Source organism: Penicillium robsamsonii, assembly GCF_028829455.1.
Source record: "Penicillium robsamsonii strain IBT 29466 chromosome Unknown utg000004l_segment0_segment0, whole genome shotgun sequence".
Classification (NCBI taxonomy): domain Eukaryota; kingdom Fungi; phylum Ascomycota; class Eurotiomycetes; order Eurotiales; family Aspergillaceae; genus Penicillium; species Penicillium robsamsonii.
The window spans coordinates 406,976-420,100 of NW_026643222.1; the positions used below are offsets into that span (position 1 = coordinate 406,976).

Consider the following 13,125-nt stretch of genomic DNA (forward strand, 5'->3'; position numbering starts at 1 on the left):
CTTAAAAGAATACTAGTAAAATAAAATAATCTACTAGTAACTTCTGTATAGATAGATATCCTTTTTGAATTTCAAGTTCAGCTAAAAAAATGTCATAGAACCGCCACTTATGTTCAAAAGAAATACTAGTAAAGTACTAGTAATTTACTCTTCTCCATCATTCTCCTCCTCTGGCGGGTCACTAACCTCACTTTGACCATCGGAATCGAAGTACTCAAAGTTATCGCATCGAGTCGCATTTTCCAGACGACAGCAGCCTATTTACTAGTTAATCATATAAAAATACTAGTATAAATGCGGGCACTCTTACCAGCTCGGTCATTCGCATCTTTACAAGGCTCGCATGGAACCTGACCGTGAAGCGCTTTAACTTGCTTCCTCATCTCAGTAAGGTGAATCTATATTGATTAGTTTTTACTAGTAAATAACTAGTAGAATCTCCACTTACAGAACCATCCTTCTTACGGGGAATAGCAGGTTTATTCAGGGCGGCGGCCTCTACTGCGGCAGCAATCCGGGCATCATAGGCATCACGTAAAGCGGTATAAAATCCTAATTTTATTAGTAAATTACTAGTAAGATACTAGTAAAACTCTTCACTTTACACTTACCGATTGCCGCAGTTTCTTCCACAGTTGTAGGTCGACCTTCCGCAGCATTCAGAATCAACTCAGGGTGCTTCGAAGCGTAATGTTTCCGCAGGTTATTAGTGGACGTTGCCGGTGTCTAAAAACAGCGTTAGATAATTAATTTACTAGTATTATATGGTATAATACTAGTAAATTAATAAAGAACTGAAGGAATGTTGAAGGAATCTTGAAAGAATGTGACATACGTCTTTTCCACAGTTAAGAGCACGGCAAAAACGTTCGCCTAGGTAAAGAGGGGTGTAACCACGGGTCTAAGCCATAAGTCAGTCCCAATTTACTAGTAAAATACTAGTAAAACACTTAAGACTTCACTCACATCAGGCACTGGGAGGGCAGGGAGATTCAGGCCTTCAGCAGACCGCTGGGTGATATACCACTGATACGAGCTCTGTATTTATTAGTTTATCGTGTCATATGCGCATGAATTAAACTCACATGTTGACTGTACCGCACCATATTGATCGTATGTGATGCGGGTAGATGTAATGTGGGTAGATGTAATGTAAGAGATGAAAATGCGTGAATCCGTCATATGTATGGTAAAGTAAACAAAGAACTGACATTGCTGCCTAAGGCAGGGTAATGTAATGTAAACAAAGAACCGACATTGCTGCCTAAGGCATGGGTTCACCCTCAGGTCTTCCAGGGGGTCCACCGCCAGCTGTAGTCACGATAGTTTGGGAGCTCGCTCCTCTTGACGAATACAACTCTCTCCCTCCTCTCTTGCCGGACCCCACTACGTAGGTTCCACCACTTTTTATGGAAATGTGTCTCAAAAACCCTTTTGGAGTAGTTTCATGCTTTTTGATTCCAGTGCAAGCATCTTCGAGGACTTTAGCACATAACCGTTGCCTTCATAATGATATACTTACTGTTCAGACGGCTTTCAATTGGAGGTTTCGTCGGCAGAAACGGGTTTTCACCGTCACATGGAAGAACGTTCATTGAAATAGCAGAATAACAATAGTTATTCTCGGGAATGTCATCGTGGAATTTTTGGTCATCTGTCAATGAATCGGGGTAGGTATGAAAATGCATGGTTGAGATAGGATTCGGAAGGGTCGACTTTTGAAGACTTGGCTTGGATAGGAATTGACTACGCCAGTACTGCACATTATGTGAGGGTAATTTATATTGCAGGGTTTATCAGCGTCAGTAATCATCTGCGGCATGCTGAGGTGTTTTCCCCATCTCGGCCTTTGCATAGCCAGAACTTAATAACCAAACACCGAGACTTAGTAAGATACCTCTCGCGAGCACACTGTTGTACGCCTACCCGTGGACCAAAATCTATAATCTTCCTTCATGTCTGTTGCCCTACTTATGGCCTTGCCAGGTCGAAAACACGGCTTTGGAAATACCTCTCTAGGTACTAGCTTTACTATAGCTGATTGCCCAATAGGCTTTGTCCCTAGTATATCAGTGAGGACTATAGCTGGATTCTGATGCAAGTACTGTGCCTCCTTTTCCGAGTTCTTTTATTGATTTCACCCCACAAAAATTTTCTGGGGACCCTACCCTTTTTCGAGTCACTCAGCTCGGAACAGCGGTTAAGGTAATGTTCGAAAATCGGCTGAACTCCCGGCTTAATTGACTAGTCGCGATCGAGCCGATTGAACACACAACTACCTGATTGGTCATACAACGCTGGAAGCCGATTCAGCCACTTGGCGCCACAGATCGGAACATACTTCCTGCAGTTCCCCTGAAGTAAAGAAATCGTGAACTCAAAATAATTGTAGCGCAATCTCTGATCTTCGCTTTTATTTATTGACCTTTTCCCATTTGTCTACTGAGTAGGCTCTATGAGGATCGGTCTGTTCTAGTTCAGAAGAATAATAATTAATCGCTATTCCAAAGGGGATACGTGAGGCTATATATATAGCATGGCATGTTGATTGGAAATCAACTTGCTTCTTCGTATAGTCACCTGGAGACTTAGTTCTGATGGTGCCGCTTTGTTCTGCATCAAGTCAAAAGATTAGGCCCTTGCATCCATCAGAGCTTAGTTCATGGCATCCCAAAGCTTCAGCTATTGGACACAATCCCAGTAGTCTGCTTACCCTCCATGTCTAAGGGGCTCTCGGGTAGCAACAGCTGGGACCCAACATCATCAGAGTACAAACCCCGAAGACTATCAGTCGAGCCAAAAGGGTTTTCCTGTTCTGCCGCGCTCATGGTCACATCCTGACTCTTGGTCATCAGAACATCCACAGATTGGTCACAGGCTGGGCAAAGGGTGTAGGTGACGGGGTGGGCCTCGAGCATAGGCATGATGCATTTTTGGAAGAAGCCTTGAGAAAAGGTGCGCAAATATAATAGACTAGGGGGATTAGTATATTTAAAAGACCAGGTGATATTTGATTGCCGGACCGACTTACCCGAGGATGATACATGAGAGGTTAGAGTAAACCTGGGGAAGACCATAGGCAATCTTGTAGTCCCAGGGAGATTCCCATTCACTAATCCGTTGAGTAGCAAGGAGGATCATTCCGGAGATGTATACCCCGATCAGGAGCAATGCGACCAAGCCATCAATAGCGATTTCAAGGAGCGAATAAGATTGACTTCCGGATTTGCGATACCCGAAGAGCATGAATATAGGCATGGTGCTAGAAACCATGATCTTCGAATTGTTAGATGGTCTTCTATCGTAGTAGGCGAGGAAGACTCACTGCAATGAGCTGGATGCATGCTTGAGGGCCTTGGCGACTCGTAAAGATGGCGGCGATAGCGCATGGCCACGAAACCACCGAGATAAGGACCTGTGTCTTGCGAGCTCTAGCGAGCGGGTGTTTGTTGGCGGAACGTATTCTTTGGCACACTCTTTGGCACATTCTTTGGCACATTTTCTGATGTTTCTTTTCTTGGTTTTACAGTGTAAGAATCAAATATGAGGTTTGTGGAGATCCAGAAGATAAGGTCTTTGTTATTAAGCAATTGGTTTGACGGCCCGATGCCAAGCCCGAAAGGAATCAACACTGCTGCCTTGAATAATTAGTCTGCCTGGGGGGACTTAGCTAAAATAGCCGACCTTGAATAGGCTACCAATTAGTTAATTGTTTAACATGTTTCACATGCGAGCGCATCCTAAACGCGCCCATAAACTGGATCCTAGTTTAACCACTATGCCACCAATTCGTTCTCAGTCCTCTAGGAATCCAATACAGCAAGAGGGTAGGATCTTATCTATTAAGGCTATTAAGGATCAAGAAATCTCACCTCGTGAGGCAGCACGTCGTTGTAAAACACAGGAAACCTCTTTACGCTGCCGCCTAAGCGGTGAAGAGGAATCTCTTCAAAAATGGGTACTCTATGGATTCTCGCAGATTAGCTCCCCGGAGGCTTAGCTTCGAAGTTAGTCCTAACGGCTGGACCCCTGACGAGATTAGCCTTCGTTAGCTTAAAAGCTCTTTCCTAGTACAACATACTTCTTTACGTACGAAGGGGGCGTATCAACTCGACGGCCACGGAAGTCATTTAACACATAAATATAATGAAATCTGCGAGTAAAATAAGGTGATACTAATCTATATGCCAGCGCATTCATCTCATCTTTTATAACCTTTAGCTATCGGTTATTTTGCGGTGTTAAGACGTGCGTACGGTCGAATGGTTAAAACCAAGATGCGGAACCGGATCAATCATATTGATAAACTTGACCATATTCGACTTCGAACACCTACCCCCCTCCGAGCCGGGGTAGTGATTAGGACCAAAAACGCCTTTAACTACGTCTAATTATGAAAGTATGCTTCGTTAATTAATTTTTATATATAAGATCAAGGAGCCCTCTAAGTCCTCTTAATTCTGCTATAAACCATGTTTCAAAGGCATTGCCAGATCACTATGCAATCCGCAGCACTTGTGAAGAAGTGAGCGAATTACGCGCCGCTAACGAGAAGCAGAAGTAAAAGAGAACTAGATCCCGGAGGCAGATACCCGCCGAACCAGACTTAACAGATTAAGAAGCTTCTCAATTGATGAATGAGCCGGTGGAAGCAGATAAAGCACCTCCCTCCCCTCCACGAAGAAGCCCTTCGCCGGCTTTACAACCACGTACGTGAGATATATACAATTGAGGTGGACCACTCGGTCGTGAAATACGTTAACTAATTATCTAATCAAAACAATGGAGGATTCATAAACCCTCTGGTATGCTTAGCGTAGCATATATTACATGTGTATATACCGTGTATGCAGACTCGGTATTTGACAGTATTTACTGAATCCTGGTTCGACGGCCTCCCGGAGGATTGGCGATTTGAAGTTAGTCCTGATGGGTGGACCTCTTGATGTTGGGTTTTCACAGCTATCCTGGCTTCGTCGCAAGATGTTAGCTATAACACATCGTTGTTGGGTAGGTTATATGTAGTCTGTCATACCCTGGTTGGTACCCTTATAGTGCAGCCTGCCATTGTCCAGTCATAGCAGCCTCGAATTCGTACATTTTCAAACTCTCCAGAAGGACAAATGATTCATATCGTAATCCTCGTTCGCGGTCCATCGTTTCGGACGACTGCTCCACGGTTCCGTTCCACACACCGGCGTAGCCATCGAACAGTGACCGCCAGTAGCAGGCTTCAGCAGCTGGGGTCAGATATCGCTCACGGAAGGTCGTTACGCTGTTGTGGGCGATGCGCTTAGCGACTTCGGTGTTGCTAACCAGGGTGTCCATCTTTTCAGATAGGTCGCTGAAATCGCGCTCAACCTCGACGTAGTTTTGGTTGGGACCGTCCGCCACTAAAAGATAGTGGTGATGCTGAATGAACTGGGGTTTATGTGCGATAATGACCGAATTACAGGCTTGCCGGTATTTTAGTGAAGCCGAATAAGACCGACCTAGACAGTGTGTTATCAGTAGTGTTCCCGTGTCTCGGTAGAGAAGAAAAAATCGAACCCACCTTCAACATGCGCAATAAACATGTAGTGGCAATGGTCTTCCATCCCGAGGACGTTAAAACCCGTGTCCCAATCAACCTCCTTAACATCACCCCATGACTTATCCCTAGCGGCCTCCATCAACGCGTGCCGCAATTTTGGCGCGAAACTAGGCTTACCCCTCCAGACTAGCTTCGGCGTTTTCTCTAGCCAGGGAATAATATCCATTCGCTCGATTCGTTGTACCACCTGATCATAAGGCCCCATATAATTGTCGGGGTTATCCCAGGCCCAAAAGCTAAAATCCGGCATAAGCCAAACACCTTCTTCAGTAGGAGTCCGCGAAAAGACCCAAACAGGCCATTCCGAGTTAGTCACATCGTCGACCCTATCTTCCACGGAGAAAACAAACTCAAAGTGGCGTCTAGAAGCTCGTTCCTGGTCGGCAGCTAACGCACGGTGGATTGAGCTTAACGTCCCTAGAATTTTCCGTCGGTGGTCCTCGTTCTTAGGCCGCGCCTCAACAACGTATAGTTGGCCATCAGCGATGAATGCGCGCGCCATACCATGCTGTATCGTGATAACGTCTAGTTCTGCAGACGATAGGCGGCCATGCGAAGACCAGAATTTGCTACCACGCGCGACATCCTCAAATAATCCGGGGAAAGCAGCTTTGCATTGGTTCTGGCTGAGGGCCTCATTTCGGCCGTCGCGAGTATATTCAAAGGACCAAGAGGCGGAGGTGTCTGCTTGTGGACCGGGTTCGTAGCAGGTGAGGCATGTCGAGCACTGAAAGATGGTGGAGGATTCGCAAGTGCAGTGTCCCGCGGGGATTAACTGCGTGAGAATGGGGTGGATGTATTTCCTGTCGGAGTTCATGCCAAACCAAACAGCAATAATGGCGATAAAGCAAAACGCGGTTACAACGCACAGAAGCGGCAAGCATCGTGGGCGAATAGGGAATGAGGCTGTCATTGTGAAAATCCTGACTGGCACGGCAGGCTCTGGAAGTGTCTTGAACTTGTTTGGAGATGAATGAAGAGTTATCTTCAAGATTGTCTACAGTGGGAAGAGGGGAAGATGACAGGGTTGATCAAGGCAGCCACGAAACATTTTTCGATACTGCGTTGTTGAGGCTAGCTTGTTCCATTGCGGCGTTTCTTAGGTATTTCGTTGGCGTCCTTTAGCAACATTCGATCCACATTTTGAACAACATGCGGAAAATCTACTATGAGTATTGGGGTACCTGGGGGATTTTTTTTATGGCTGTTAGAGGGAGGAGAGAGGAAAAAGAAATCTCTGCTCATTCAGTATATGGAGAACAGGGTATTTATGCCCTGGATCCTAGCAAACACAAGCACCGAGTGCCACCAAAATCAGGCATTCATCGGCTGCGGCTTATTCCTTCACAGGCTAGATAATCTACGGAAAATTGTGATCCAGGCAGCAACTTATTTGTCTAGCTTTTCGACTATAGTCACAGGAATGATCTGCAGGGACAAGAATTGTCGACTCGGTAGTTCAGTATCTCCTTTTGAGGCATGATATTACTCTATCATTACTATCTTTGTTCTACCTGCTTTGCATGGGTTCTATGTTACTCAATGTTATTCATAATATGCTTTACCGTTGCAACAAATCGTTTCATCCTCTTTTTCAACGCCTAGCGTGTATCCACCATTTCCACCACATCTCCTTCACGCGGCATATGAAGTTCGACAAAAAGTATCTTCAGTAGAATCGATTTCAATCCTTACCGCTCGAGCTAGCACTTCAAATGTTTGGAACTGCATTAGGATATATCATTGCTAGTCTGGTAACGTCTAAGGGCCAGCAATACTACTCTTTGGGGCTGCAGGATAATGAAAGCAACGATGTGAAGAGATGACTCTGTTGGCTACACATAGTAAAGGTACTGAGTATGAAGCCTTGAAATTTGCGGTGAAGGCTCGACTGAGCGCCGGCTCAGGTGGGTCATGTAGATATCGGCGTGGCTTCGGAAAACAGAGACTGTTTTCAAAGATCTTTCCAATGAGCTCAGAATGGGCTGATCTCTCAAAGAAATACCCACCATCCTTTTACTTGATATCCCTCCTTCACCCTTCCCCCAGAAGCAGTGAACTTACTGTATCTTAAGGAAAGGCTTGTACATTGACACCTGAGCATCTTGGAGCCGTTAGTGAAACATCCGTAATTGAGAACTCCTTGACCGGGATCTTCATGTGCTAGACTCACTCGCTCCTGAAGACAGCCAGTATATCGCTTTAATTACCAATTTTGTCCTTCGGTGTGGCCAGGTTCTGCAGGTTCAGATATAACTTCCTAATTGTGAGATCATCGGTCTGACCCTGCTGTTAGGGCTAGTGCTAATTTACGTTTCTCTAGCAATTTTAGGGGTTATCCAGCTATCCACTAAATTTAATTGTCCTTGTATGCCCATCTTAGCGGGCCATTGTCTCTCCTAGATTCATGGCCTCCACCATGTAGTCAAATTTTGTCCACTTTAGAGGCTAACAAATTCCCACTTATATCCTAATCAAGTCGCACCATAGAGCAATAAATCTTCACGATACTCTTTATTTGTTTGTAGGTTTCCGGTAAATTTCTGTCCTTTCTATTACTTATCATTCTCTAGTATCTAGCTTTTATTTCTGTTGTTTGATTCGTGTAGCACTTATCTCCGGGCAGACCCACTAGATAGTTATATAGGAGCCTGGGACTGTAATTACCAGAATATATTGCTATAAAAGGCCAGGTTTAAGGTGACACTTCAATCATCTCATAGTCTTTCCTAGGCTAGTCGTATACTCTCGTGTTTCTATATCTCCATCTTCCGGGATTTGAATTTGTAATTGATATGCACCACCTACGTCGCTCCCTCAGTATCGCCGGCGCAGACGCATTCGACGTCGGAAAGACAGCCAGTAATGAGGCTAATAATGTTATAAAAGACGGTCCTACTGCTGTAATATATGCCATAGCAGCCGTAGCAGCCGCAGAGACTACAGAGAGCCAGGTCAGCGACAAGGTCCAATCATTATCCGACGAATTGAAGCCCCATCTTCCAGACTATTAATGTATTGATCTGCGGCTGCAAAGCCAACCGGATCACGCAGGTAGTCCCGATTTGGGATTTCTATAGCCTAACCATGTCTTTTCATCAAAGGTAATTCTAGACATGAGCATATAGGTTATCTAACAGACGTGTATCGGAAAGGCACAGGAATCTTGAGGTAAAATAAAGTTTGTCAAATACCGAGTCCAAATACCCCGTCAGATACAGTACTAAACCACCCGATCGGTAATTTACCCTGAATTTCCTCAGACGTCGGTTCCCACCCGACCAAAAAGTGCAGTATTGACTAGTGATTTTTGTCTATTTATGTTCGTTTTTCCTGCTGGCTAGAGAGTTCCAATAAACTGTTACCCTACATTTCAATACAGTCAGACTTCTGTCATTTGATCAAAAGCCAGGGATATTCTGTTCTGTAAGCGCGAGAATATAACCAGACCAGGCAAACCAGCGATCGCCAAATTTGTTGCCGACATAGCAAAACCCTGGGAATGAGACGGTCGATATTCGGAGGGCAAACAAAAGAGGTTGACCCTATTTATAAATTTATCTAGGAAGGGTCATCATTCAAACCATACCCGGATTGTTCTGGCAAGGTCAAGCAGTGAGGAGTGGGCGTATCGACGGGAAGAACGAGCCCATAAATGCCTGAGCTTTCTCCGCGTTGTCAAGTAGCTCCCTGTCACCGATCTTAAGGGCCAGAATGTAACCCCAGGAGTCTGGTTTCATGTACGTCGCTGCTTTCCATAATTTCCCTTCACCTGCTTTGTGTAGGAACTGCTTCTAATGGGATTCCTTAGCCTTCTCAATGGTCCGAGTCCATGCCCGCCGTGACTGGCGCATGTCCTCGAACATAGCCATGGTGCGGTAGTCGGCTCGTCCGACTTTAGCGTTGCTCTCTTGCCACTTGTGCCGTAGGCAGTTCACATCTTTCTGTTAGGCTTTAAGGTAGGCATTGAACTATCGTTTAAAATACGGGGAAGGTCTCAGATCGGGTGTGTGCTTGTCCACCGCATTCGCGGTCCTGCTTTTAAGACTCTCCACGGCTGTGTCTAGTGCCTCGGCTGAGTTTAGCTCCCCGGGTTGCTCGAAGAGCTCCTGGACCTCCTTTCTAATCTTCTCCCAGTCCGCTCGGTCGTACGCCTTTCTCGTCTTGGTGGTGGGGTTGCGCCGCACTTGGAGGTACCGTTCTGAATAAGTGGCTTTGTGACCCGAACCATAGTCGTCGTGGTAGAGCTGGCATTTAATGAGTAGGTCTGGTCTGTTTGTCACCGTCTGGCCGATCGTAGACTTTCTCCCTGGGTGGCTTAAGGACCAGATGGTCGCGGTTCCCGGAGGGAGACAGCTTTGAAGGCCATGATCATGGAAGAAATTTATCAGTTCGCCGGCGTTCTCGATGGATCGAGGTTAAATGTGAATGGTCCCCTATGCTGGGTGGTGGCGATTGAAGTCTCCGGCCAAAATCAGCCCTATGCTACATGTGCCGTGGCTTTATTAAGTGAGGGACTAGGATCAAGGAACTCGGACTCCAGCCGACAGGCCACCTTCTGTCGATGAACGATCTTAAGCCCTTTCGCCTTTTTAATCGCCATCTCATTAGGAGCCCTTAATCTCACCATTACAACTAATTTCCAGCAAAGACAGGCTTACAGGGATTCTACGTATCCCATTCGCCTTTAACATATCGGAGTTCCCGATAGAATCTAATCCTCAATGATTGAGCCTATATCGGCAGCTACTGGATGCTGGCGGGTTCTCCGAAATCTATTTCTGGCTTCGCAACGAGATAAGCCATCGCTCAGTTTCCCTGCGGTGGGGCATGTCATTTTCTGGGGTAGCCTGGGGTGGTCCTTGCGAATCATATGCATACGCAACGAGCTAGCCTAAACTATGCTGATAACTTGAGCCCATGCCCCAATGATGTGTGACAACGCGGCGTGCTCGGTCCCTTGGGCAATCGCTAATAAATATCCGACGTGTCTTGCTACTATAAAATTCCACCTGTGTTAACCTACTCTTTTGGGATTACAACTTGACATAATCCTCTGAATCGCTCCTGAACCACATCACCAATTCCCCCCAAGGCTTGTCACTCGACACCCATTTGACAAGATGGAGTCTGCATCTCAGAGCAGAATAGACAACCGGAGGAGCGTGGACGATACTCGGAACGATCCTGCGGAAAAGCATTATACCAAATCAGATGCTGAGCAGCTTGCTTATCTTGGTCACAACCAGGTCCTCGAGAGAAACTTCTCTCTGACGTCTGCTGCGTCCTTGTGCATGTGTCTCCTCGCAACCTGGGAAGCTGTTTCGGCCGTCATCTCGGCCGCCCTGGAGTCGGGAGGTGCGCCCTGCCTGTTGTACAACTAGTCAGTACCAGGATCGAGAACGACGTCGTATGTCTTGTCTGTCGTATAAAATTACTGACATGGCCGCGGTGATAGCGTCCTCTCATTTCTGTGCACGATTGCCGTTGGGTCGTCTTTGGCCGAAATCGCATCTATCTACCCAACAGCCGGAGGTAACTCAACACCACCGCTGCCCCGTCGCACTATATATCCACTGGATTTACTGACCACCGGATAGGCCAATACTACTGGGTGGCTGTTCTCTCTCCCGTCTCTTCTCGCAAGTCTGCCGCGTGGTTCACGGGATGGATTTCAGTCGGTGGCCAAATCCTGTTGACGGCAGCTGCAGCTCTTTCTGGTGGGCTGCAAACTCAGGGGCTTCTAATCATGAACGACGACTCCTACATTCCGCAGCAATGGCAGGGTATGCTGTTTTACTGGGCCGTGGTGCTTTACGCCGCCTTTGTTAACACTGTGGGCTCCAGGATCTTGCCCCATGTAAACTACGCATCAGGTGCTCATTACCCTCCCCTGGTCAACAGCAAAAGAAAAGGCCAGCCAAGCTAACTGTTGTCAAAAGGTATCATCCATGTGGGAGGCTTCTTTGCTACCTGCATCACCCTGGCCATCATGGCTCCCAAGAACACGGCCTCGTTTGTCTTCAAGGACTTTGACAATCGGAGTGGATGGGCGAGCGATGGCGTATCCTGGCTCGTTGGCCTACTCAGCACGGTCTACCCATTCTTAGGGTTCGTGATCCCCCCTTGCAATAATGCATCGTTCAACCCAGAATATTATGGTGATTAACAACTCGTCTAGATACGATGCTGCCTGCCATATTGCCGAGGAGATCCCGAACCCATCGCGCAACGTTCCCCTGGCCATGGTTGGATCAATTCTTATCAACGGCTTGACCGGTCTGGTCTACGTGATTCTTATCCTATTTTCAACCAGTTCACTGGACGAGCTTCTAGAAAGCCCCACCGGCTATCCGTTCCTTAAGATCTACGAGGATGCCGTTGGCTCGCCCCTTGGGGGTGCCATGCTCGCCCTGGCACCTATCCTCATCGCCTACACCGCGGCCATCGCTGGCACGACGTCGACCTCACGTACGCTCTGGGCCTTTGCTCGTGATAAGGCCACACCCTGCCACGACTACCTGAGCAAGGTCAGCGACAAGGCCGCTGTCCCAGTCCGATGCATTGTTGTTACTACAACACTGCAGATGCTTCTGGGGCTGCTCTACTTGGGTAACACAACGGCTTTTAACGCTGTTCTTTCTATGGCCATCATCGGTATGTATTTGTCGTATCTGCTGCCCATCATCTACATGTTGGTCTATGGCCGTTGCAAGTCTCGGCCCAGAACCTACGGCTTCTTCAAGCTGGGCAAGACATTAGGGGTCATGCTTAATGTCATTAGCATTATCTGGATCATCGTTGTCGTCATCTTCAGCACCTTCCCAAGCTTTATGCCTGTTTCGGTGGGGACAGCTAACTATTCACCTGCTGTGATGGTAGTTTGGCTATTATTTGGGGGTGTATACTATTTCTTCTATGGACGACACAAGTTTGACGTACCTATCTTGGAGAATATCAATATGGAGGTAACCATTGTCCCACATGCATGATAGAATGGGTCACACGCATCTGTCATTAAGATGCTTCGGCATAATCTCTCTTTGATTTGTCTGATGTAGTATCTACTATATTCTCAGTTCAAGTCACTTGGTAAAGGATTACTTAAACCTTTTATTGGCTTATGTTGTAAGATAATGACTTCTAAGACACTCATCTAGAATTCTAGGTTAACAAGTAATCCTTCAAAGTCTCCATGGGGTTGATAAGGAATAAACCTAGTGACTAGATGATTCTACATAATCGGGCTCTAGCAACCTATCACAAGAGAACGAAGCCACGAGCGTTATAGACATTATCCCTAGATTAGGAGTAACTGGTGGCTTGTCGGAAAGTGTCGGATGGCCCGATCATCCTTTATAGTGTGATTGCGGACCAGCCGAACAAGATATCAGCTGTGCGCAGGTAGTTCGCTAACAGGATTTTGTGATTGAACAGGTCGATTTTCGGTCTATGGAAATTCCAAACCAAAGCTTATTGCACTGCAGTTAAAAAGCTCTCTTAAATTCTAGAATTTTTGCGAGGCACATATA

The 13,125-nt window shown here is 46.4% G+C and overlaps 6 protein-coding genes across 6 annotated transcripts; 2 read left to right on the top strand and 4 right to left on the bottom strand.

The window, feature by feature from the left end:
- Positions 1–144: 144 nt before the first annotated feature.
- Positions 145–1,106, bottom strand: N7447_007635 (uncharacterized protein; the record flags this gene model as incomplete). Its single annotated transcript, XM_057231897.1, has 7 exons — positions 145–257; positions 311–398; positions 449–552; positions 612–726; positions 836–901; positions 967–1,038; positions 1,086–1,106. 7 exons carry the CDS (start codon positions 1,104–1,106, stop codon positions 145–147), a joined length of 579 nt encoding a protein of 192 aa, XP_057083662.1.
- A 1,572-nt stretch (positions 1,107–2,678) lies between these two features.
- N7447_007636 (uncharacterized protein) lies at positions 2,679–3,487 on the bottom strand (the record flags this gene model as incomplete). Its single annotated transcript, XM_057231898.1, has 3 exons — positions 2,679–2,973; positions 3,032–3,276; positions 3,326–3,487. 3 exons carry the CDS (start codon positions 3,485–3,487, stop codon positions 2,679–2,681), a joined length of 702 nt encoding a protein of 233 aa, XP_057083663.1.
- Positions 3,488–5,049: 1,562 nt separating this feature from the next.
- N7447_007637 (CAZyme family GT90) lies at positions 5,050–6,506 on the bottom strand (the record flags this gene model as incomplete). Its single annotated transcript, XM_057231899.1, has 2 exons — positions 5,050–5,492; positions 5,555–6,506. The coding sequence occupies 2 exons, from the start codon at positions 6,504–6,506 to the stop codon at positions 5,050–5,052; spliced, it is 1,395 nt and encodes a 464-aa protein (XP_057083664.1).
- Positions 6,507–8,388: 1,882 nt separating this feature from the next.
- Positions 8,389–8,607, top strand: N7447_007638 (uncharacterized protein; the record flags this gene model as incomplete). Its single annotated transcript, XM_057231900.1, has 1 exon — positions 8,389–8,607. One exon carries the CDS (start codon positions 8,389–8,391, stop codon positions 8,605–8,607), a length of 219 nt encoding a protein of 72 aa, XP_057083665.1.
- A 780-nt stretch (positions 8,608–9,387) lies between these two features.
- Positions 9,388–9,962, bottom strand: N7447_007639 (uncharacterized protein; the record flags this gene model as incomplete). Its single annotated transcript, XM_057231901.1, is given in 3 exon segments — positions 9,388–9,537; positions 9,616–9,902; positions 9,920–9,962. The coding sequence occupies 3 exon segments, from the start codon at positions 9,960–9,962 to the stop codon at positions 9,388–9,390; spliced, it is 480 nt and encodes a 159-aa protein (XP_057083666.1).
- A 754-nt stretch (positions 9,963–10,716) lies between these two features.
- N7447_007640 (amino acid permease) lies at positions 10,717–12,585 on the top strand (the record flags this gene model as incomplete). Its single annotated transcript, XM_057231902.1, has 5 exons — positions 10,717–10,976; positions 11,052–11,128; positions 11,194–11,469; positions 11,536–11,704; positions 11,775–12,585. The coding sequence occupies 5 exons, from the start codon at positions 10,717–10,719 to the stop codon at positions 12,583–12,585; spliced, it is 1,593 nt and encodes a 530-aa protein (XP_057083667.1).
- Between the last annotated feature and the right edge of the window lie 540 nt (positions 12,586–13,125).